Source organism: Plecotus auritus (assembly GCF_963455305.1).
Source record: "Plecotus auritus genome assembly, chromosome: 9".
In the NCBI taxonomy this organism is placed as follows: Eukaryota; Metazoa; Chordata; class Mammalia; order Chiroptera; family Vespertilionidae; genus Plecotus; species Plecotus auritus.
In genome coordinates this window covers 73,449,394-73,475,822 of record NC_137783.1, presented here as the reverse complement: position 1 = coordinate 73,475,822, position 26,429 = coordinate 73,449,394, and the positions used below count along the sequence as shown (strand labels likewise).

General features: G+C 43.7%; 1 protein-coding gene across 1 annotated transcript in view; it reads left to right on the top strand.

Moving 5' to 3' along the window:
• Positions 1-9,989: 9,989 nt before the first annotated feature.
• NXPE2 (neurexophilin and PC-esterase domain family member 2) overlaps positions 9,990-26,429 on the top strand; it is a gene marked incomplete at both ends in the record, with an annotated part of 104,518 nt that continues 88,078 nt past the window's right edge. Inside the window, 6 exon segments of the mRNA XM_080640579.1 lie at positions 9,990-10,029; positions 10,032-10,064; positions 10,395-10,474; positions 10,478-10,685; positions 10,688-10,809; positions 10,813-10,866. Of these exon segments, the coding sequence (XP_080496705.1) occupies positions 9,990-10,029; positions 10,032-10,064; positions 10,395-10,474; positions 10,478-10,685; positions 10,688-10,809; positions 10,813-10,866 (537 nt within the window).

Sequence of the window (26,429 nt, the reverse complement as noted above, 5' to 3'; positions counted from 1 at the left end):
CAACCACTGAGCCTTGCTGGCCAGGCTATATAGTTAATTCTTATGCCAGTGACTTCAAATACAATAATTGATACAAAAGGGCAGATTTGGTTCAGACCAGCTTTTCCTAATCAGACTCCCTTATGTGTCTATGAATAATGACTAGAGTTAATTAGACCTATTGCTCAGAGTAAGTTTAGCTGGTAGTAAAATCACAGGGCCCCATAGAGGTCACCTCTACAATTGTGATTTTAGTGATCCAATTTGCTAAAAGGAGTATAACCAAAGAAGTGTTTTCTATATACCTATAGTTCTCCATGGTTATAACACTTCCAGATTCAGTAATTTTGTATAGCCCATCACTTCCTATCATGTATTCCATGGAATACCAATCCTACAAAGTATTAATAGATGCTTTGCAAAATAAAAAAAAGGGGGGGGGTGAATGGTAGCATTATGTAGTTTACCCTTTACAGCAAATGAATCGCCAAATTTTATGAATTGTACCTCCCAAATATCTGCTGAGCCTAGACACTTCACTCACTGTTGTTGCCCCTGTCCTTGTATAAACCATCATTGTGCCTCAATTAAGTTACAGCAACTCCAGAGCTGGGTTTCTTGCCTACAGTCTTGTCTCCTTCAATCTGTTCTCCACACTGTACCCAGACTGGTGTTTCTAAACACAGATGACATTTACATTTCTTTGCTTAAAACCATTAATATGACATAATGCTCTGAGAATGAAATCCAAACTCTTTAATATGTTTACAGAACTTTCCAAGCTCTGCAGTCTCTTGTCTCACTTTAACTTTTATTTCACAAATGGACCATGTTTTTTTTCAATCCTAGCATGTCACATGCCTGGCTTCAGACGGCATTTCCTCCACATCTGCATTCTGTTCTCCAATCAGAACACTTATTACACTATTAAATTTTCAATACATGTTTATATCTTTTGCTAATTTGTAAGCTTTGTAAGGCAACCCTCTATTTTTCACCATGCATGCATGCATTCATTCAATCCTATATAATAAAGAGGGAATATGCAAATTGACCATCACTCCACCACAAATATGGCGGCGCCCACAGCGGAGGTGGGGGAATTCTGTAACACAAGATGGCTGCACCCACAGTGGAGGTGGGGTTTCTGTAACACAAGCTGGCTGCACCCACAGTGGAGGCCAAGTTCCCGTAATGAGCTTTAACAAGCAATCAGCAGGGACCTGAGGCTATGCCCCCGCCCCGTGGGGCTTGACAGGGGACCTCAGGCCATGCCCCCCATCCTCCATCCTGGCACTAAGCCAGGGGACCTCAGGCTGCGCCCCCCTGGCATGGCTTGACGGGGGACCTCAGGCTGCACCTCCCCACCCCGGTGCCAAGCCAGGGGACCTCAGGCCATGCCCCCCACCTGGCAGGGCTTGACAGGGGACCTCAGGCCACACATCCTGCCCTGGCGCCAGGCCAGGGGACCTCAGGTCGCACCCCCCGCCTGGTGGGGCTTGACAAGGGACCTCAAGGTGTGCTCCCCACCTCGGTCCTGGGCTGGGGGACCTCAGGCTGCTCCCACCGCCCTGGCGCCAGGCTGGGGGACCTCAGGCCATGCCCCCTGCCCTGGTGCCAGGCCAGGGGACCTGAGACTGCACCCCTTGCCCAGTGGGGCTTGACAAGGATGGGACCAGCCGGGTCTTGATCTAGCCCAATGGGGGAGAGGGCTGACCAGGTCTGGGTCTCGCATGATTTTGAGGCGCTGCAGGTGGGTAGGGACTTCACTCTGGGTCCTGTGGTGTGTCCCAGACTCTGACATGAGGAAGATTTTTATATACATTTTACTTTCATCTCTGACACTTCTATTATAGAGAAAGGGCAAATAGCAATATTAAAATATTTCCTCTAATTAATCCCCTTTTAATGTGCATGAATTTTGTGCACTGGATCACTAGTTTATAAATAGTTGTTAGCACATTCTGTATTCCAGATATAGCTCTAGATGCTTGAAGTCAACATTTTAGTGGACGAGAAAGACAACAAACAAATAAACAAATAGGTTTGTAACATAAAGTCATCAGAATAAGGGGTTTTGTAGGTGATGGGGGCACTATTTTAAAAAGTGGTCAGGAAAGGCCTGTATTGAGTAGCAGCCTGAAGGAAGTGAGGAAGTGAGCCATGTGAATTCTGGGGGAAACACCATTCCCAAGAGAGGTAATAGGGCCTGAGGCAAGAGCATGCTGGAATGTTCCAGGAATCCCGAGAGGGACCACTGAGGCTGGAATGCGAAGAAGGAGAGAGGAGGCCAGATGGGTAGGAAGCACCGTAGAGGCCATCTATGTATGACAGGAAGCCACTGATGGCCACTGTTTTGTCTCGCAGGCCAAGCATAATGCTTAACACCTAGGACATCTCAGTACCCGTTGGGGGAAAGAATAAGTGACATACAATCTGGGAGAACAATTTAACAGGTTTCTTTGCAGCAGTCCTTCAAAGCAACTTTAGTATGTATCCCTTCAAGTGGGGTTAGAGCATAAAACATTTCCGTAAATGACTTGACCATGGAACATGAACTTAATGGATCATTTTCAGGAACTTGGTTCCACAGTTTGGGAACCCCTGCTGTATAAATACCTTGGTTTTCCAATGTGGGCTCAGGAGAGCAAGCTGGATAGCATAATATCCTAGAGCCGTGGTTGGCAAACTGCGGCTTGTGAGCCACATGCGGCTCTTTGGCCCCTTGAGTGTGGCTCTTCCACAAAATACCACGGCCTGGGCGAGTCTATTTTGAAGAAGTGGCGTTAGAAGAAGTTTAAGTTTAAAAAATTTGGCTCTCAAAAGAAATTTCAATTGTTGTACTGTTGATATTTGGCTCTGTTGACTAGTGAGTTTGCCGACCACTGTCCTAGAGATTCAAGTTCAAATCCAGTTCAATGGTAGGATGCAGGGCATAATGCTGACAAGATTTTCCTTTCAACCCTATCTCACCCTCTCTTTTTGTTTTCCTGATCAAGGTATGGAAAAATATATTTTCTATAGTTTGTCCCAAAGAGGTTAGACTTTTTCGAATAAATGGTTTACTAATAACAAAAGGAGAAATGACGATGGAGACATAGAGGCCTGCTTGTTCTGAAGGTCTCCAAATCATGCCTTAATTCTAAGGGCAGAGACCACCTGTGCTGATTCTATCTTCCCTGTTGGCCACACCTGGCTCCCTCTTGAGATGGTCCTCATTGTAGCCTGTTGGAGGGACTCTCTGTGTACACTGTCCCTGCTGCTCTCAGGAAATCCCCAGGCCCAGGTCTGTCAGACCTGCCCGTGTTTTAGGTCCCATAATGCTTCTCAAGTGGCCTGTATTCATGACAGTAGTCTGCTTGGCCCTGTTTAATTCCCAATAGACACATTTCCTCCCTGGATCCCCAGCTCTATTCAAACTGTCCAGCTCTTTCTCTACTGCATGGAAGCAGAGATTTGAGTTTCCTCACAGATGATTTAGTATGTGTATTAGGAATTGGACTTCATGAGTGATTCCATATCCAAGACCTCCCAGGGATCATTCTATTCTGTCACTGAGCCCCAGGGCCCCTTCATTGGCCTAAGCCAGGCTCTATGTCATCTTTTCATCCCACAAGTCCAGAGACTAAGCCTAGTTCCCTTTCATTTATAACACAGTGAGTACACTTCCCAGCAGGGCTCTCTCTGCCGTTGCTGACTACAGATTCAGATGATACCTCCTCAGATACTTACTCCTTCAAAGTCAAAAAAGTATTTTTAAAAAAATTTAAGAGTTTTATTGATAATAATGATGGGAAAATATAAACAGGGGCTACCACATGAGAATACATCATACAGGAAACACAGTTGTGATGATTCTTCCATTTCGGTTATGGTCTAATGTTATGGACATCCTTCTGAAATGTAATACACACGTGTATACACATATGTGTACTCAATACTAAGATAAGATGCATTGAAATAAATGCCTTTTTACCATGAAGACATATTTTTCATCTTAATTTTAATGTCTCATCAAAGTTTGGTGTTGGTAACTAAATTTAGAAGGCCAGGTATTGGTATCTTTTGCCAGCTTCAACCTTACCTGGAATAGATTTGGGGGAATAAATATTTGACCAAGTACAAGTTTCTCACTGAGAGAAACTTTAATCCTGTGCGAAAATAGGTCTGATGGGATCCTCAGTAAAGCACTCTGTGGTGGTCATTATCATGCCCATTTTCCACATGGGGACATGTAAGCACAGACATATTAAATAGCTTGGCCAAAGTCACATATCTAGTAAGTGCAAAGTTAGAATTGGAATCTCAGTCTACCTTACACAAAGGTCAATGGGCTATAGCGCTGTCTCCCATGACTCTAGCACACCATGCAGCCCTCACTGCCAGCTTCCCTGGCCTCTCACTTCTCCAGCCTCCGTCCCCCTGACTGAGGGGAATATTATTCTTACTTGACCTAAACAAATCCTTTCCTGGGATTCAGGCAAACCTTTTCAATTTTGAAAAAATGATTTATTTACTTATTTATTTATTTAAAATAATTCTTTATTGTTGAAAGTATTACATATTTCCTCCTTTCCCCCTACTGAACCCCTGGAAAAATGATTAACAAATAAAAATTGTATATATTTAAGGTTACAATGTAATGCTTTGATATACTTATCTGTTGTAAAATGATTACTACAAACAAGCTGATTAACATATCCATTACCTCACAGAGCATGTGTGTGTGTATGTGGTGAGAACACTTAAGATACACTGTCTCAGCAAATTGTAAGGATAGACTACATTATTATTAACTACTAGAGGCCTGGTGCATGAGATTCGTGCACTGGGGTGGGAGGGGGAGCCCCTCATACCGGCCTGTGTACTCGCAGTCTGGGACCCCTCGGGGGCCAGGGATCAGGCCTAAGCCAGCAGTCAGACATCCCTCTCCCAGTCTGGGGCCCCTCGCTCCTTACCACCCGCCTGCAGCGGTGGTGGGAGAGGCCTCCGCCACTGCCATTGTGCTCACCAGTTGTGAGCCTGGCTTCTGGCTGAGTGGTGCTCCCACACTGACCACCAGGGGGCAGTTCCTACATTGAGCATCTGCCCCCTGGTGGTCAGTGCATGTCATAGCAACCTGTTGTTCTGCTGTTCTGTTGATTTGCATATTACACTTTTATTATATAGTACTAGAGGCCTGGTGCATGAAAATTCATGCATTGGAGGGGGGTCCCTCAGCCCAGCCTGCCCCCTCTCACAGTCCGGGAGCCCTCAGGGGCAGGAGGAGACCCGGTGATCTGGGGAAGGCAACGCCCCCATCACACATTTGCTGTTGCCACTGCTGGCAGTGCAAGCCTTGACCAGCCCTGGTTATCTGAGCCTCAGGTGGCCCTGGGCGGCTGGGCAGCCACCATCCAAGGCTTGCCTGTGCCTCGGGCTGGCCCTGGGCATCTGGGCAGCTGATATCTGAGGCTTGCCTGCACCTCGGGCCGGCCCTGGGTGGCTGAAGGGCTGAAGGGACTGGGGGACTCCGGAGGCAGGCACACAGAGCGGCTGGATCCGCTTGGGGGTGGGCCCAGCTGTGCTGTGCATCTGCCACCCCGGCAGGGCTGAGGGGACTGGGCGCCACAATCTTGTATCTGTGGGCACCGCCATATTTGAGGGCGTGGCAGTCAATTAGCATATTTCCTCCTTATTGGTTGTGGGTGCCACCATCTTTGTGAGGGTGTGATGGTCAATTAGCATATTCCCTCTTTATTAGATAGGATTACATCGATTTGCATATTATGCTTTTATTATATAGGATAGTTACCATGCTGTATATTAGATCCCAGAACTTAGTCCTCTTATAAGTTTACTAGAGGCCTGGTGCATGAAATTCATGCATGGGGGGGTGGGGGTTCCCTCAGCCAAGCCTGCACCCTCTCCAATCCGGGACCCCTTGGGGGATGTCTGACTGCCGGATGTCTAAACTGGCAGTTGGACATCCCTCTCACAATCCTGGACCACTGGCTCCTAATCGCTCACCTGCCTGCCTGGTCACCTGTAACTGCCTCTGCATGCTGGCCTGATTGCACCTCACTGCCTCTGTGTACAGGCCTGATAGCCCCTAACTGCCCTTCCCACTGGCCTGGTCGCCCCCAGCTGCCCCCCTGCTGGCCTGGTTGCCCCTCACAGCCCCCCCTGCTGGCCTGGTCACCCCTGCAGACTGCTGTTCAGTCATTTGGTTGTCCCTCACAGCCCCCCCTGCCGTCCAGGTCGCCTAATGCAACCTGCTTGTTCAGTCGTTTGGTCGTCCCTCACTAACCCCCCTGCCGGCCTGGTCGCCCCACGCAGCCTGCTTGTTCAGTCCCTCACTAACCCCCCTGCCTGGTCATAGGCAACCATATTGTGAGGGTGTGATGGTCAATTTGCATATTGCCTCTTTATTATATAGGATACCTTTGGACCACCATCTCTCTATTTCTCTCAAACCCCAACCCTGGAAACCACCATTTTACTCTGTCTCTCTGAATTTGCCTTTTAAAAATTCAACAGCAACAAAAAAATGAGATAATTTTCTGTATCTGGCCTATATCACTTAGTGTAATATCCTCCAGCTTCACCCATGTTGTCACAAATGGCAGGATTTCATTCATTTTTTTAAGGCTGAATAATTTATATACTACTATAGGCCACACTTTCTTTATCCATTCACCCACTGACAGACACATAGGTTATTTTCACACATGACTAATGTGACTAATTCTTCTGCAAACCTGGGGGTGCAGATTTCTCTTCAGACTCGCAGAACTATTGAACCAGAAGCTGTGGGGATGAAGCCAAGCAATCTGAGTGGCAACAACCACTCCATATAACTCTGATGTGTGCACAAGGTGGAGAAGTGCTGGGAAAATGCTAATGAAAGCCCAAATTACTACAGATGGTCAAGTGTGCAGAGCATGGCTTGTTAAAAAATTAGAAGGAAATGCAAAAAAATATATTTTTGATTAATTTGACATGGAACATGAGTGACTCTCTCTGGATCTCCAGACTCCTGGCATTAGCAGGAGAACAGTTTTCCAGAATTCTAACTCATTCACTCCCCCAGAATATCTTAAATTAATCCAAACAAAGAAAAAAACATCTACAGAGAAAGTTAAGGGTGGTTCAATCCACCTAAACCAGTGATTAATTCTTACTTTAATATCTGGGAAGGTATCAGGCTAACTTACCTTTCCATTTTTTTTGAAGGTCCAACGTGGGAGTTGAATTGCTCACTTTACCTGCAGCAAGGTCTTACAATGCAACAGTAAGACTATTGTGCTATTGCTTGTCATGTTCACAATTTATACACTTGAAGGACATTCTTATTTTAAAAGGTATTTGACATTTACCTTTAAAAATCTTTTTTTTTCTGTATTTACAAGTTGTTTTTTTTTTTTTTGTCAATCAGTTATTTTTTTAAAAATTTTTTTTGTTAATCCTCACCGAAGAATATTTTTCCATTGATTTTTAGGGAGAGTGGAAGAGCCAGGGCAAGACAGAGAGAAACAACCATTGGTTGCCTCCTGCATGAGCCCCAACCAGGGTTCAGGCTGGGGAGGAGCCTGCAACCAAGGTACATGCCCTTGACTGGTCTGCAGGCTGATGCTCTATCCACTGAGCCAAACCGACTGGGGTGACATTTGCCATTTTGATTTCTCATTTCCTGTGACAAATAGCATCAATTGTTTGGGGTTTTATAGAAGAGATTTTATTTTTGTAGGAGTTGCATTTTTGTCTGGAGTCAGATATAAAAAACTTGGCAACCCTTACTTTCAGCTACCTATTCTCAAAATGTGCAGGTTATTGTTATTTTTTTTTAAAACTTCACCTGAGTAGATTTTCCCATTGATTTTTAGAGAGAGTGGAAGGGAGAGGGAGAGACAGAGAGAAACACCGATGTGAGAGAAACACATCGATTGGTTGCCTCCTGCATGCCCCCAACCAGGGCCCAGAGCCTGAGACCAAGGTACGTGCCCTTGACAGGAATCAAACCTGGGACCCTTCAGTCACAGGCTGACATTCTATCCACTGAGCCAAACCGGCTAGGGCTATACAGGTTATTTTTATTTAAACTTGAGATTTATTTCTGAAAAGCCAATAATTGGGCACTGGTGCTCTGTGAAAATGTGTCAGGTGGAACTCGGAGTTAGGAAATACCTTTGGTCAGGGGTCCTCAAACTACGGCCCGCGGGCCACATGCGGCCCGCCGAGGACATTTATCCGGCCCGCCGGGTGCTGCTGCCTGTCCTGCTTAGCAGCCAACTTGTCCTGGGCCTGCAGTGTGCATAGGAATTTGTTCATAGTTTTTTTTTTAAACTATAGTCCGGCCCTCCAACGGTCTGAGGGACAGTGAACTGGCCCCCTGTTTAAAAAGTTTGAGGACCCCTGCCTTTGGTGGTTTCTAACCTGTTTTTCAGCCAAACCATCTCAGTCAAAGGTCCATAAACTAGCAATTTTTGTGATTCTCCCCCCACCCCATTTTTATCACATGGTCTTCAGTGGTCAATATAAAACAATCTCACTCATAAAAGTGATGTTTCTGCTACTCTGAAATTAAAGTGAATTTCAGAAAAGTAAAAGATTTCTGTTATAACAGTCAACAGAGCCTACATTCACTCTGATCATGAATTCAGCAAATGTTTATTGAGGACCTACTCTAGGCAAAGAATTTTGCAAAACCCTGTGGAGAACATAGGTATAAGTAAAGAACCCATTCTAAAGTTCACGCTCTGTGGAAAAGTCAGTTCCCTTTTCTGCCATGGCAACCATCTTCCATGCCCAACTTTTACACCGAAGAAGGTCCTTAGATTCTTGAGACAACTTGAGTCCTCTTAATCTCTCTGGTTTCTCTGTTGCCTGGACAGTAATTTCTAGTAAAGTCAGTGGTTTCTTAGAAGATAGTGCCAGACTGTTATTTTTCAGAACCATTTATAAACTTGGTATAATTTAATATGGATAAGTTTAAGTTCCTAAGCTTATATCCCAAATCCCAACACTCTAGGTAGGTGACAAAGAAGGTGTGGCTTTAAAGTGGCATAAATATAAAAATGTGCTGAGTGTTACCTAGTGGAAGCCTGATATGAGTCAGTGAATACAGCTTAGGCTACTTTTTAAAAGAATCTTCACCGAGGATACATTTATTGATTTCAGAGAGAAAGAGAGAGAGAGAGAGAGATCAGTTGCATTTCCTATGAGCCCTGACTGAGGATAAAACCCTTAACCTGGGCATGTGCCCTGACTGGGAATGGAACCCCCACCCATTTTGGTGTACAGGACGATGGCCCAGGACTAGTCTACTTTTATAGTGGAGTATTCAGAATAAGGAGGTAATGGGTCCTATCTTTCTCTGCACTAATCAGACCACACAGACTATTACATTCAGTTCTGAGCACAACAATGAAACATTTAAGGGGTTTTAGAATTAGCCAGAGAACATGATTCTGGTACACACAAAATAAGATATATGTGACACTCATTTCATAAATGTTCAAGAGTTTTTCCTGGATAAGTAGCTTGAGGAGGGGAGATTTACAATTCAGCAAGGCCAATGTCATCAGTACAGTGTTCAGCGTGGACACCGGGTTCTGCTGTTTCATGGCCAAACATTTCCTTCTGATTTGGCTAGCTGTCTCCCGGTCCAGTGGCCTGGGCTGAAGCCACGGAAACATTGTGAATGCGCAGGAGAAAATCTATCCCGCACCAGGAAAAACTGTTCAGCGGGAACATTGTATGCCCCTTTATGATGAACTTGTTTAACAAATATTTGTGGAAGAGCAGAGGGCAGAGATAGAGAAGGGTGGAGGGAAAAGAGAAAGGGGTGGGGGGAGAAAACCAGAAAGGTGTTTCCTAAATGATTTGTAGTAATAAAAATGACTTACTGTGGGAATTTTTATTGCCAGAGAGTTAGAACTTAGAAATGCCAGGTTGGAATGAAGATACCTTTTCCAGGGGTCATATTGTGGAAAAGGCGGGCCACAGCATTTTGCAACAGATGGAGTAAAATGAAACTTATTTATCTCATGGGAGACTCAAAACTGTGTCAACGATTAACTACTTACAAAAAGTTCTGAAAGTATGTATGTTATTTTATTTTGAAATTATAGTTGCATTTTGGAGATTATTTTTACCTAATTAGAATTCTTTGCTTTTCTTTTCTGATTAGGGTTTTTAATAAAATGCTAAATTTTATATTTTATTCACAAATATTAACATTTTTCTTCTTCATCTTATATTCAAAATTTGTTAAGATTTTAATGTATTTGGTAAAGTTCACTACCTCCCATAGGCAGCAAATCTATTCTAGCTAGAAATGATCTTGGATAGAATTTTAGACATGTTGTCTGCATTTTAAAATTTCATAATTATTTTCCTTTTGTTAAGATTTTTGTCAACTTCTTTTCCACTAGCCTTCAAATATTTTGACCACCATGGAACTGGGGTCTTTAAACCACATGCTCTGCTCTGGATGCTGAAAGACATTTTGATTTAGTGGGAAAAGCATGGTTATCCATTTATTACCACGAATCTGTTCTCTGTGAAAGATGAAAACTATATCCCACGAGAAATTGACCAGGGTGCAGGAGACGAGACACAGCACCTCAGACCCTTTCTCATCAACATTTTCATCGGTAGGGCCATCAACGTGCAAAAGGCCATTGAATGTCTGCTCTTGCGAAGCCCAGAGACCAAGGTGATCCTTAGACAGTAAACACCAGGGAGCTGTGTCTGCATGCAGAGATGTTTGGTGATGTTCATGGCTATAGTCAGAATCTTATCATGAGGGACATTTATGTGGATCTCAATATGGGTATTATTGATGCCTAGGACATGGCTATCGCATATGGCTCTAACCATGCCCATTCACTTGATTATGTGATTGTAAATCAGATGAACATGTTGTTTTGTTGTTGTTGTGTTTTTTGTTTTTGTTTTTTAATATATATATTTTTTATTGATTTCAGAGAGAGGAAAGGAGAGGGAGATATAGAAACATCAATGATGAGAGAGAATCATTGATCAGCTGCTTCTTGCACCGGGAATTGAGCCCACAACCTGGGTGTGTGCCCTGACTGGGAATCGAACCATGATCTCCTGGTTCATAGCTCAATGTTCAACCACTGAGCCATGCTGGCCAGGCCAGATGAACATGTTTTTAAATTATATTTGTTAGAGGAAAAATACAAAAAAGCACTACTAACCATTCTTTATAGATGACATCACTTATCCTACAAGGGTAGTTTAAAACAATCTAAGGGAGGAGAAAATAAAATTAAATTTTTTTCATTCTAGTAAAATATGCATAACATAAAATTTGCCATTTAAATAATTTTAAAATGAATAATTTAGTGGCATTATGTACATTCACAATGTTGTGTAACCATCACCACATTCTAGCCTCAGAACTTTTTCAACATCCCATATAAAATCCCTGTACCATTAACCAGTAACTCCCCACTCTCCGTTTCTCTCAGTCCCTGGCCCCACCATTCTACTTGCTGTCTCTGTGAATTAGATTATTGTCTGTAGCTCATACTAGTGAGATTATACAGTACTAGAAGCCTGGTGCATGAAAATTCATGCAGTGGAGGGGGTCCCTCAGCCTGGCCTGCCCCCTCTCACAGTCCGGGAGCCCTCAGGAGTGGGAGGTGACCTGGCGATCAGGGGAAGGTGATGCCCCATCACATCTCTGCTGCTGCCACTGCTGGCAGCACAAGCCTTGGCTGTCCCTGGTTACCTGAGCCTCGGGCGGCCCTAGGCAGCTGGGCAGCTGCCATCAGAGGCTTGCCTGCATCTCAGGCCATCCCTGGGTGGCTGGGCAGCCAACATCCGAGGCTTGCCTGTGCCTTGGGCCAGCCCCAGGTGGCTGGGGGGCTGAGGGGACTGGGGGACTCCAGAGGCAGTGCGCAGTGCAGCCGGGCCCACCTGGGGGTGGGCCCAGCCTTGCCATGTGCCTGCTGCCCTGGCAGGGCTGAGGGGACTGGGAGCCACCATCTTGTGGCTGTGGACACCGCCATCCTTGAGGGTATGACAATCAATTAACATATTCCCTCCTTATTGGCTGTGGGCGCTGCCATCTTTGAGGGCGTGACAGTCAATTAGCATATTCCCTCCTTATTGGCTGTGGGTGCCACCATCTTTGAGGGTGGGACAGTCAATTAGCACATTCCCTCCTTATTGGCTGTGGGCGCTGCCATCTTTGTGACAGTGTGAGGGTCAATTAGTATATTCCCTTTTTATTAGATAGGATTTGTCCTTTGGGGCCCAGGGCTAGGAAAAGCAGGCTTTGGTGTATATCTTGGTCCTTTCCAAAGGCACCCAGACCCGGAAGAGGGAGTCATAAGCTGTGGATTGTTGAAAGCTCCAAATAAGGTACACAGTCAAAACAGTGTGTGACATTGCCCTTCATTAGAGATTGAGATGTGCAGCATATCTACTAATACACAGTCACAAACCCAAACAGGCAGCCAAAATGGGGAGACAAAAAAACAAGCCTAAGCAAAAGAATGAGAGTATTCTCCCAAAGAAGAGATAAATGAAATGGAGATAAGAAATTTATCAGATACAGAGTTCAGAATAATGATGGCAAAGATGCTAAACAGCATGAGAAAGGATATAGTAACTATGAAGAATGACATAGCATTAATAAAGAACACGCTGAAAGGAATACACAGTAGATAAGGGGAAGCCAAGGATTGGATCAGTGAATTAGAAGATAGAAAAAAATTTCTCAATCAGAGAACCAAAAAGAAAAAAACAATTATAAAACAGGAGGACAGCTTAAGGGAGCTGTGGGTAACATGAATTGTAACAATATTCTCATAATTGGAGTGTCAGGAAAAGAAAAAAGTAAGCAGGGGATAGAGAACATGTTTGAAGAAATAATGGCAAAAAACTTACCTAATCTGGTGAAGGAAAAAGTCACACAAGTTCAGGAGGCAAGAAGAACCCAAACCCAGGCACATCATAATTAAAATGCCCAAAATTAAAGACAAAGAGAGAATCTTAAAGGTAGCAAGAGAAAAGCAATTTGTTAGCTACAAAGGAGCTCCCATAGGATGTTAGCTGATTTCTCATCAGAAACTCCACAGGCCAGAAGGGAATGGCATGAAGTACTCAAGGTAATGAAAAGCAAGGATCTTAAACCAAGATTACTATATCCAGCAAGGCTATCAATCAAAATAGATGGTAAAATAAAGAGCTTTCCAGACCAAAAAAAAAAAAAAAAAGCTAAAGAAATTTGCCATCATCAAACTAGCACTGCAAGAAATGCTAAAGGAACTGCTGTAATGAGAAGAAGTAGAGAGAGAGACCTAGTAAAATGAGTAAATAAATGGCAATAAATAAATACCTTTCAATAATAACCTTAAGTGTAAATGGATTAAATGCTCCAATCAAAAGACATAGGGTAGCTGAATGAATACAAAACATGACCCAACTATATGCTATCTATGAGAGACCCACCTCAAAACAAAAGACTCACACAGGATGAGAGTGAAATTAAGGAAAAAATTTTCCCATGCAAATGGAAATGAAAAAACAACAACTGTGGTGGCAACATTCATATCTGACAAAATAGACTTCAAAATGAAAGCCATCATAAGAGACAATAAAAGTCACTACTAAAGGGATTGATACAACAAGAGGACATAACCCTGGTAAACATATATGCACCCAGCTATTATGGAAAACAGTATGGAGGTTCCTAAAAAAAAAATAAAAAGTAAAACTACCATATAATTCAACAATCCTGCTTCTGGGTATGTATGCAGAAGGACTGAAATAAGAATACCAAAGACTTATGTGCACTCCCTTGTTCACTGCAGTATTATTCACAATAGTCAAGATATGGAAACAACCCAAATGTTCATTGACAAATTGATGAAAAAAGAAAATGTGGTGTATACATACAATGAATATAATGCAGTCTTTAAAAAGAAGGAAATCCAGTCACATGTTACAACGTGTTTGAAACTTGAGGACATTATGCTAAGCAAAATAAGCCAGTAACAAAAGGACAAATATACGATTCTAAAATAGTCAAACATTATAGGATTCCAAAGTAGTCAAATTATAGAAATAATACTGAAAGGTGGTTATCAGGGGCTGGGTGGTGGTTAGTGGGTTTAGAGTTTTAGTGTTGTACTAGGGAAGCTCCGAGGTCTGCTGCATAACAATGTGAGTACACTTAATGCTACTGAACTGTACTCTGAAACATGGTGAAAATAGTAAATGTATGTGTTTTTTCACATCACACTCACACAGCCTGATGTTTTTTTCTCTTTTATAGCAAATAAACTTCACAGGAAAATGAAGACAATGTCATTTCTTTCCCAGCCACCTGAAATGAAATAGTCTCCATTGATCAGTACCTGTTTCAACTTGAATTCTTTATTTCCTTCCATAATGAGTCATATTGTTAAAAAACCAACTGTTTGTTCTCTGTTAATAAAGCAGCATGTGAATTGGCTGTGTAGATAGGTGCTGCTGCTGGAAGCAAATTCTAGCAGGGCATAATAAAATGCAAGAAGTTCATCAGAAGGCCGATGAACCTTGGGGCTTCAGCAGGGCTGAAGATCTGCATATATTATTGCCTGCTGCCAGACAGCTGAGGGCATTTCCCCTAACCTGATAATCTTTTACTGTTTACCAAACCTTACCTTTGTTATGTATATCTGCTTTGCTATAGGGACAAATGTGGGAATAAAAATCTCCAGGGGTCCGGAGATTCGGGGAGCTTAGTCACTAGAACTAAGTTTCCGTCTGGCACCCCAAATGCCTTCCAAATTCATATTTCTTCTTTAGTCTCTTCATTCATTTATGCATAGCCCTTCTCCAGATTCCTGAACTCTTGTAGATGTGGAAAAGACCCCAGCATGCTGCCATAGTAGGAGTAACCCCAATGCTTTTTCCTATTTACACTATAGCTCATCAAATAACTTACATGAACATTCCTCCTCTACAGCATGAGTTTTCAATGACAACCAGAAGCAAGTAATCAAGTGCTGCCATCTCTTATAAATGCTGCACAAATGCCAAGAACTTATTCATACTCTGTATATCAATCACTTTAACCTACTATAATGCAAAAGGTGTTCTCGTACACACCTTTCACTTCACATTGTATGTTATTGACATTGTGTTTATACAGCAGTATAATTTGATAAAGGGGTTTTGCCAACAGTTCTTCCTGATCTGGCACTAGAAAAGCAGATTGCTTTAGCAGAGTTGTGACTGTGTTTGTCAGACAATTATAGAAAACCTCTTTGTTAGACAGGACTTTTATACAGGTGATAGAAATCCATCTCAAACTAGCCTAAAAAGGGGTGGGAAGGAATATATTGACTCATAACTGAAATTGCAGAGAGGGCAAAAGTTGAGGGATATCTCATTGAGATGTGTAAAGAAAATTGTTAGGCCTCTGCCCTTCCTGCCACTTCTTGGTTCTAGTATGTTTTACTGTTTGCTTCACTTTCAGGCAAGTTCTTTATATGTGACAGCTGAAAGGTTGCACAATCCTGTGGCTTGTGATCCCTGAGGAATAGAACCCTCTCCTAATGCCTATAGATGGATAAGTGACATAGAGAAGACTCTGGTTGTCCCAGATTGGGACATGTGTCCATGTTGGAACCAATGACAGTGATCAGGAAGATAATTTTGATGATTAAGACTAGTGCATATACTAATTTCTGTGGCCAAGATTCCATTGCCACAAGTGAAGAAAAGAATATAGACATAAAATATTTTTCTTCTACTGCAGACATATTTAACAAAGTCTTCATAAAGAGGCAAATAGATTACTGGTCCCATAAAATTTAATGACAAGATTCAGTGTTCTATTTTTTACACTTTTTTATTTAATGGTATAAAATCACCACATTCACAGATGTTTGAAAAGACGTTCTTTGTGCTTAAAAATTATTTTTCATTGAAGTATTTGTGTAACTAATTCTATCACTACTCTTCAATAATCAACTGTTAAGCCTTTGGTTTATTTATTTTGTGGTGATTATGTAAAATTATATAATAGAAACCAATAAAATGTAAATTTAACCCATGTAAAGAAAACGTGCATGACGTAAAAATATGTTCATGAAGATAAACTGTTCCAAGTCAACCGAATACTAGTCAAGAGTAACTGACCAAACAGACCTTCTGATTCTTGCACCACCTTTGAGAAAGCAGTTTTTATTAAAAATATAGGGACAGGTTGGGAAGATTATAATTTTACCAATATAAAAAGTCTTCTATGGCTTTAATTCTTTGTGTTAGAAAGGGTTTTTGTTTGTTTGTTTGTTTTTTACAGGTAACACAAATCCACCTCAAAATAGCCTAAAGAGGAGTGAGAAGGAGTGTATTTCACTTTAAATTTATGAAACATAAGTCAGTAAAGTGTTTAAGTGTTTTTCTTTGAGAACTACCAAACATCTCTGACCCCTGATAAACTAGTGCAGGCCATAGTCTGTGACCTAGCACTTACTCCTATAAGTCAATTCCCCCGTGAGCTAGGGCACCATGGCAACCTGTGAAGCTTTTAAAAAACATGGGCTGCCAGTCTAACTTCTGACTAGCTAAATAAAATGAGAATTTTCCTGGGTGATGCCCAGGAATCTATATTTTTAGTCTTCCAATGCAATTCTAATGCATCTATTCTGGCGTTTGGCAATAGGATGCATTTAGAAATCACATCCTAAATGATCTTCTCTCCATTATATTCCCTGAGGTCAAGCAGCTTATTCATGTCCATTGGCTCCTCCTCAGTTCTTATCTAAACCTCTCACCTGGCTGGATCCTCACCACAGAATGCTGTTGGGAGCAGAGGGAAGACGCTCCCAAGATAGGTAACTCATAATCCTTGTGGGAACTTCGTCAGCCACTGGACAAGGAAAAGCAGCCTCTGTGGGGCCCGATCACCAGGCAGCTTGACTCTACCTTCACCTACTCTGGAAACTAGGTCTTCATGCCTCCTCTTCAATTGCACTTCATCAAAAAGGGGTTCTGGCCCAGCTAGTGTGGTTCAGTGATTGAGCGTCGACCCAGGAACTAGGAGATTGTGGTTCGTTCTCTGTCAGGGCACATGCACAGGTTGTGGGCTCAATCCCCAGAAGTGGATGTGCTGGAGGCAGCCAATCAATGATTCTCTCTCATCATATATCCTTCTACCTTTCTTTCTGTCTAGAAATCAATAAAAACATAAAAAAGGGGTCTGCTGTCCAAGGAAGGTCACTACATTCCTTACATATTGGTTACCCCAGGAACAGGGCAGAGGTGATGAGGATAAAATACAAATGCTCTGAAATATAGGTAGGCATGTTTCTTGTATCCTTTATTTATCTCTCTGTTAATTATCTGGATCTCAGATATACATCCTTCCTGTAGGGTGGGACCTGGGCAGAGACGTAATCATGTGGCACTGTGAGTATTTGGTCAGCATGCATTGAGAAGCCCAGGACTGCATGGTGGTAAAGCAGAGAAAGTTCAGCACCAGCCCTATTGTCCTGAGCAATACAGCTCTACCCCAAAGCTGCATATCCTGATAAGCCAAATAAAAACCTATGAGTGCCGAAACCGGTTTGGCTCAGTGGATAGAGCGTCGGCCTGCAGACTGAAGGGTCCCGGGTTCGATTCCGGTCAAGGGCATGTACCTTGGTTGCGGGCACATCCCCAGTGGGAGGTGTGCAGGAGGCAGCTGATCGATGTTTCTCTCTCATCGATGTTTCTAGCTCTCTATCCCTCTCCCTTCCTCTCTGTAAAATATCAATAAAATATATTAAAAAAACAAAACAAAACAAAAAAAACCTATGAGTGAAAGGACCTTCCCTACACAGAAGGCAGTTTGGCATCAGGCCATGGTCACTTGGTTATGCCCTTTAGGGGGTAGACAGGTTGTGTTTTAATGTCCTGTACTTTAAGCAGTTGAAAATATTCCTTCCAATCACAAAGAGCACATTCTTTAAGAACAGTTGGGGACCTACAACCAAGATTACTCTACCCAGCAAAGCTATCATTTAGACTTTGAAGGACAGATAAAGAGCTTCACAGACAAGAAAAAGCTAAAGGAGTTCATCACCACCAAACCAGTATTACAGGAAATGTCAGAACAGGAGGAGGAGGAGGAGGAGGAGGAGGAGGAGGAGGAGGAGGAGGAGGAGGAAGAAGAAGAAGAAGAAGAAGAAGAAGAAGAAGAAGAAGAAGAAGAAGGAGAAAAAGAAGAAAATATGAACACTAAAAAGGTAATAAATACATATCTATCAACAATTGAATATAAAAATCCAAATAAACAAAATAAATGAACAAAATAAACTGGTGAAAAAAATAGAACCAGAGGCATGGAAACATGGAACAGACTAATGAATCTCAGAGGGAAGGGGGGAGGAGGGGCAGGAAGAGATTAACCGAAGAAGTTATGTGCATACTAGAGGCCTGATGTATGAAATTCATGCAAGACTAGGCCTTCCTTCCCCCGACTGCCAGCACTGGCTTTCTCTGGCACCTGGGACCCAGGCTTTCCTCACAGCCTTGGCTTCCTCTGGAAGGTCGTCTGGTCTAATTAGCATATTATGCTTTTATTCTTATCCTACCTAATAAAAGAGAAACATGCAAATTGACCATACCTCCGCTATGCCCACAAGCCACACCCACCAGCCAATCAGGAGCGAGTATGCAAATTAACCCAACAAATATGGCATCGTCCATGGAGCTGGAGCCAGCCGGGGGCTTGGGTTGCCCCCGGCGATGGAGGAAGCCAAACTTCCTGCCTGCCCTGGCCTCTGCTCAAGGCTACAAAGTTTCAATTATAGAAGATAAATAAATCCCAGATACCAAGGTCTCTGCTTGGGTTGCTGGGCGGCATGGCCAGCCTGCAAACCACCACAGGCCCCTCGCTCAGGCCGCCCTATGCCCCAAGGGAATCTCCACCCTGATCTGGGACACCCTTCAGGGCAAACCAGCTGGCTCCCACATGTGCACCAGGCCTCTATCCTATCTAATAAAAGAGTAATATGCAAATTGACCATCACTCCAACACACAAGATGGCTGCCCCCATGTGGACACAAGATGGCCACCACAAGATGGCCAGGAGAGGAGGGCAGTTGGGGGGGACCAGGCCTGCAGGGTAGGGCAGTTAGGGGTGACCAGGCCTACAGGGGAGGCCAGTTAGGGGTGACCAGGCCTTCACGGGAGGGCAGTTAGGGGTGACCAGGCCTGCAGGGGAGGGCAGTTAGGGGCAATCAGGCTGTCAGGGGAGCAGATAGGCACCAATCAGGCTGGCAGGGTAGTGGTTAGGGGGTGATCAGGCTGGCAGGCAGAAGCAGTTAGGGGCAATCAGGAAGGCAGGCAGGTGAGCAGTTGGGAGCCAGCAGTCCTGGATTGTGAGAGGGATGTCCGACTGCCCGTTTAGGCCCGATCCTACTGGGATTGGGCCTAAATGGGCAGTTGGACATCCCTGGAGGGGTCCCAGATTGGAGAGGTTGCAGGCTGGGCTGAGGGACACCCCTGCCCCATGCACAAATTTCGTGTACTGGGCCTCTAGTAGATATATATTACCTATGAAAACAGACAATAGAGTGGTGAAGGCATGGGGCTGGGTGAAAAGTGAGTGAAGGGGGTCTCTGAGGGGGAAAAGGGAGGCCAGCTGTAATACTTTCAACAATAAAGATTTTTAAAAAGAACAATTGGAATAAATGAATATGTGGTATTAGTTTATAGCAAGGGTCAGCAAACTGATGGCTGCCAGCCAGATCAAGCCTATAGCATGTTTTTACACTATCTGTGAGCTAAGAATGGTTCTTACCTTTTCAAAGAATAAAAATAAAGAATAACCTCTGGCCAGCAAACCCTAAGATATTTACCATCTGGCCTCTTATAAGAAAACTAGAGTCTCAGTGCATGAAATTTGTGCACTTGGGGGAGGGGGTCCCTCATCCTGGCCTGTGCCCTCTTGCAGTCCAGGAACCCTTGGGGAATGTCTGGGACCCCTTGTTCCTTACCACTGCCTGCTCACTACTCCTTACCGCTAGGCTTGCTGCTCCTTAGCACTGCCATGGAGGCAGGAAAGGCTCTCGCCACTGCCTCTGCACTTGCCAGCCATGAGCCCGGCTTCTGGCTGAGTGGTGCTCTCCCTGTGGGAGCCCACTGACTACCAGGGGGAAGCTCCTGTATTGAGCATCTGCCCCCTGGTGGTCAGTGTTTATCATAGCTACCAGTCGTTCTGGTCACTTAGGTTTTTATTATACAGACTAGAGTCCCAGTGCATGAAAATTCATGCACTGGAGGCAGGGTCCTGTGGCCTGGCCTGCCACCTCTCACAGTCTGGGAGCCCTCAGGGGCAGGAGGTGACCTGGAGATCAGGGGAAGGTGATGCCCCATCACACCTCTGCTGCTACCAGTGCTGGCAGCACAAGCCTTGGCCAGCCCTGGTTACCTGAGCCTCGGGCCAGCCCTGGGCATCTGGGGGGCTGAGGGGACTGGGAGACTCCGTAGGCAGGTGCGCGGCAAGGCCGGGCCCACCTGGGAGCGGGCCCGGCCTTGCTGTGCACCTGCTGCCTCGGCGGGGCTGAGGGGACTGGGCACCACCATCTTGTGGCTATGGGCACTGCCATCTTTGAGGGTGTGGCTGTCAATTAGCATATTCCTTCCTTATTGGCTATGGGCACCACCATCTTGGTGACGGTGTGAGGGTCAATTAGCATATTCCCTCTTTATTAGATAGGATTTGCTGATCTTTGCCTTAAAGTCCCTTTAGAGTGAGGCACTCAGTTACTATCTGGCGGGCCCTCTTCTTAATGTAACTCTTCATGGCTCCACCATGAAGGCCAGCTTACAGTCATTTCTGACCTAGTTCACTTACCTGTCCTATATCTGTGTATGGTGTGTAGGTAAATGTTTTACACACTGGACAAAAAAGCCCTGATTTGTAGCATCTGCCAATTTCTGTGGTGTAAATACTTCCATTCATGGCTGATTTCAAGCTACCAACATGATGTCATTGAATATGGAATTAGGAGCTATGTACATAATCAGATGTTGTTAGATGGTGGGAGCTGACTCCAGTATACCACTGCCTGATCCCAAAAGGTGTGAGGCATCTGGTATAGAGGAAAGACCACCATTCTATAGTTAAGCATTCTTATATTCAAACTGGAGGCCTGGTGCATGAAATTCGTGCACTCAAGGGATGGGGGGAGTCTCAGCCTGAATTGTGAGAGGGCACAGGCCAGCTTGAGGGAGCCCCACCTGTGCACAATAGGGGTCAGGGAGAGATGCGGGCAGTTGGCCAGCAGGGGAGGGACCACAGGAGGGTTCCAGGGCATGTCCAGCCCATCTGTCAGTCCCGATTGGCCCCAGACCCCAACAGCAAGCTAACCTACTGGTTGGAGCGTCTACCCCCTGATGGTCAGGGCATGTCATAGCGACTGGTTGACTGTCTGCCCCCTGGTGGTCAGTGCACATCATAGTGAGCAGTTGAGCATCCTTAGCATATCATTAGCATATTACACTTTGATTGGTTGAATGGCTGACCTGACACTTAGCACATTAGGCTTTTATTATATAGGATACTATCTTCACCACTTAACTGGTTGGGTGACCTTCAAAAAGCCACTTAACCTTAATGAGCTTGTTTTCTCATTTGCAAATTTGAAATAATGCCATATACCTCTCAGAGAGAAGGGATTGGGAAGAGTAAGAATAGGTACGAGTAAATACACCACACAGTGCTTGGCACATACCTTCTCCACTTTCTCTCTGCTGCCCAGTGGCAGGGTGCAGGTTTCTTATTCTTCCCTCCATTTCTGCCACAGCTCTCTGCTTAATCCAGGACTAGACATGGCCCAGTGAATCCTGCTGAGTCTGCTGTGGAGCTGAGGGTCACCAGAGGTATTGGGGCGCCAGGAAATGTTTGAGGTCTGAGAGAGTTGGCTAGGGCCTTAGAAGCAGAACAAACTCAGAATTTTGGGTGGGCTACCCTGAGGATAAGTCTGTCCAAGGAGAAAATGTTCAGTAGATGCTACTTTAAGGGCTGAGTTCTAGCCTTATTTTGTCTGTATCAACATGCCTGGAAAATTATATGGGCTATAGGAGCCAGTTAATATATAATTGCTGGGTGAATGAATGATGGACGTATCTGCCCATAAATTGATACAATCATAATCAAATAGTGATTGAGAGACTGGGCTCTGAACAGCCTGGATTTGAATCTCAGTTTTGTCCCTTATTAGCTGGACAAGTTACTTAATCTCTCTGTACCTCAGTTTCATTATCTGTAAAGTGGGTAATAACAGTATTTACATCCTAGGATTGATTTAAAGTGCTTAGTAAAATAAGACTGGAACAATATAAGTAAGCACTAATGTAAGCTATTATTTTATCATCAAAGTCAACATTAACAATAAACACTCATTGATATCTACTATGCATAATGTTCTTTGTTTAATCTACCAGTAGGATCATCATTTTGAGGAAAGGAAGCATGTCACAATATGATAGCACCACTCTATATGTCAGAATACCTACTTTCAGTAAACCAAATTCACTGTAGTGAAATAGTTTTATTCTTTTGGTCTCTCATGCTCATCAGATTAAAGGAGCAAAGGTTTCAATAAAATCCTGAAGCGAGGTAAGCTTGCGGTGTTGAAGTTGGCCATCCTTTCTGAAGGACCTCCTTCAGGTCCTGGCCTTTAGAGAAACCCTGCCGGACTCTCTCCTTTTGCTCTCTCACCTATGGCAGGACTGTAGGCGACTCCTCTGAGGGCCGCCCTGAGGCTGAGGTTGTGCACACTAGATCTGAGCTGGCAGTAGTGTTCAGTGAAACCGTCTGATTTAGCTTATTCATGACTTCTTTTAAGTTCTTGAATCAGTCATTATTGCTCTGTGTGCCTCAGGGCTCACAAATGATCCTTCAGAGCAGGATTGAAATGATAAAGAACAGACTAAGTGCTCTGTGCAAATCACAAAGCTTGTCTCTGTTATTATCTATGTTGGTGGGTTTATAACTTCACATGTGTAACCTGCTGCTATTTCTTGTTCGGATTATGCCTGTTTCTAGATTCCCATTGTTAAGAGAGAGATAGCCCAAGGGCACCTGTGATGGAAATCAGGGAGTCAGACTAGTGAGATGAATAAAAACAAGTGAGAATTAGCTGACAGAAAAAAATGGAGTAAAAATATGGTGATGATAGCTTTGGGGAGTTAACGATGTGTCAGTCACCTATGAAAGGGTTTTAGTATTGATATTATTCTGTAGTTCCCATAATAACCCTCAAGGTAGGTACTAAAATCATCTCATGAGAAGACTGGGCCAGAGAGAGGTTAAGTAATCTGCCAATGATCAGTGGCTGGACCAGTGTTTGAACACAGGTCTGACTAAAGCTTATGCCTTTACTGACTGTACTGCCCACGACTAGAATTAGGATGGAGGATGTAAATACAAAAGGCATGTCAAAAAAAAAAATAGACAGAATGAGATAAGGGCCCGCTAGAAATATGAGTCGCATACAGGAAGAGAGAATTGGAAAAGCTTGACTGGAGATAGTATTATAAACAGGAGGAGAGCCCTAGCTTGTTTTGCTCAGTGAATAGAGCATCGGCCTGAGGACTAAAGGGTCCGGTCAAGGGCATGTAACTCGGTCTTATTCTTTTGAAAATATTACCTTGACTTGAAATTTTTTAGTTTGTTCTGTGAACTATTTTCTTGGGTGTCCTGTTTGTTGAGTTCAGTGCTGTTTTTGTAATGAATTACCAGAATGTTAGGTACTTCTTGCTACATCCTCATTTCCTATGGGAGTTTCCCTAGTCTGTTTTCCATGGGTGCTATTTATTGAGGGGGGCAATCCTGCCTCAACCCATTGAGAGTGATGAAACAATAAAATATATTTAAAGGAGTTAAGAAGAGCGATCTGAGGGGGAGAGCAGAGGTTTCCTGCTTCTTACTGGGTGGTGTAAGTCACCTCATACATTGCCCTTCTTCCTTGCCTGGGTACCCATATTCATAGCTTAGCCTGGAGGTTAATGTTCTCTTGGCTGATCCTTAATACAAGTAGACACTGGGTGTCATTGTCCTATGGGTCAACTTATTTGAACAATCAAAATATACTTTTTTAATCACTTACCCAGATGTATTGCTATGGGTCCTTCCTGACCCACTATATCCATTACACCTTTAATTGAAGCACTTCCAGAGCCATTACCAACAGTCCTAGTGGTCCTCGTGCCTGTTCTGGGTGACAGTTTCTTCTGCTAATCCAACCCCATGTGTGTATTCTGTATTTCATGATTCCTCACGATTTCTGATATGGATTTTTTTTTGTTTTATAGCACATTTATGAATTTATTCCTTTAAGCAGTATCTTTTATGCCATTTCTAAGATTTAGGTCAGGTGGTGGAGGCAAGAGTTTGTGGTCAATCTGTTCTCCAACTTCTTTTTTCCTATGCTCCGGAATAGTTTAAATAGCACCAGGATTACTTGGTATTTTAAATCTTGGGAGAATTTGTCTTAAAAAAAAAAAAAGAAAGAAACCCTCTGCTTGAGTTAGGGGTGGAGTATTCTATGAGTATTAGGTGTTCCAAGTTTTCTTTGTCTTTTGCATGAAAACGCATCCCTTTTATATAGATCTTTTAATATCTTATATAATAAAGAGGTAATATGTAAATTGACCATCACGCCTTCACAAGATGGCTGCCTACAACCAGGCCGCAGGGGGGTTAGTGAGGGATGACCAAACAACTGAACAAGCAGGCTGCATGGGTTGACCAGGACAGCTGGGGGGGGGGGCAGTTATGGGTGACCAGGCTGGCAGGGGGGGCAGTTAGGGGTGACCAGGCAGGCAGGCAGGTGAGTGATTAGGAGCCAGCTGTCCAGGATTGTGAGAGGGATGTCCGACTGCCAGTTTAAACTGGCAGTCAGACATCCCCTGAGGAGTCCCAGATTGGAGAGGGTGCAGGCTGGGCTGAGGGACACCCCCCACCCCTGTGCATGAATTTTGTGTACCGGGCCTCTAGTGATATTATAACTTTAAAACTCTCCTGTATATCAATAGGTATGTCTTCTAAATATTTCTCAGTTGTGAGATGAGCAACTTTTAGGACAAAGATAATTCATCTTGTTTCCTTCCCAGTGTATGAGCACAGTACTCTACATGTTTGTTGAGCTTCATTTTTAATCTTTCAAAGTACTCATTGTGCTGACATTGGTTGTGTTCAGGGAACTAAGGCTTTTTGCTACTGCCAGGTGTGTGGGTAATAATGCATGTTCCTAGATGCTGTTTGTCTTTACAGCTGTGGCTCTCATTAGGAGAAAAGGAAAGTAAGCATGATCTCCAACTTACTTAATTTCACAGTTGCATCCTCTCCTGCATGTTATTTGTACCCTTGTGATTGGTAAGTGGTACACCGTCCAGCTTCCCCAGGAAAAACAAGCACTTGTGCTTGGGTGACTGTCACTTCTCTGAGGCACAGCAGGGAGTTATCAATAACCTCTGTGTCTCATCCTCCTGCCGTGTTTGGGAACTTTTTTCTGCAATTTCTGAAAGCATGGTGTAGTTTCACTTTTCCAGCATACCCAGAAAAACCTTCTCCAAAAGAGCTTGAACTCTCATCTATGTTTCTAAGAGCATAACGGTTTCTCTTTTTAACTTCTGCTATTGGAATCTTTCAGAATCCACTTATTATTTCCTTCTGCCACTGTATTTTTACAGATGGATTTCTTATAATGTGGCATTTTTTCTTTCTCTCTGATAAGCTAGGTTTGCATCCCAAATTTACAAGTTTCTAACTAAGTGAACGTAGGGAAACCATTTAACTTCTCTGACTATTGTTTCCTCGTTGGAAAAATGGACTTAAAACTGTCCATCTCATAGGACTGGTGTGAAGATGAAATGAGATCATGAATGCACATTGGTTGGCTTGGCACCTGGGGTCACTAACCGTGAGGGAGGTGTTGTCAGTCATTCTGTCATTCTCAGCATCATCTAGGTGCAGTTGCTTTCCTCTGACATGATGCAACAACCCCGGCTCCAGCTTGCAGGAGATCTGTGGGGTGACTGCCTGCAACAGGAAAGTAACTGTAGAGCTTGAACTATGGGCCTTTGTTATAAATATTGGTCTCTATCTCTTTGATCTTTAGCTCAGCAGTCCTGCGTGGTACCATCTGTGCCTATTCGTGGTATTTCTGGGAAGCCTGCTTCTAAAATCTGCTTATTCCTTTCTTTCTCTGGAAGTGATAACCCGCCAACCTCTGAGTGCTAGCAATTTGCAAGGTATTGATTTACTTGACTCTTGTCCTAGAACACATAGTTAAACTTGCTTCTTCCTTTACACAATTGGATTTATCTTATTTTCTATGTTCTGACAATTGTCCAGTTTCGATCTTTGCCCCAGAATTTTAGTGCTGTGTTTTCCTTTTAAACTAGTTCTTTCAGCACTGCTCTTAGCTAATGCCTAAACTCA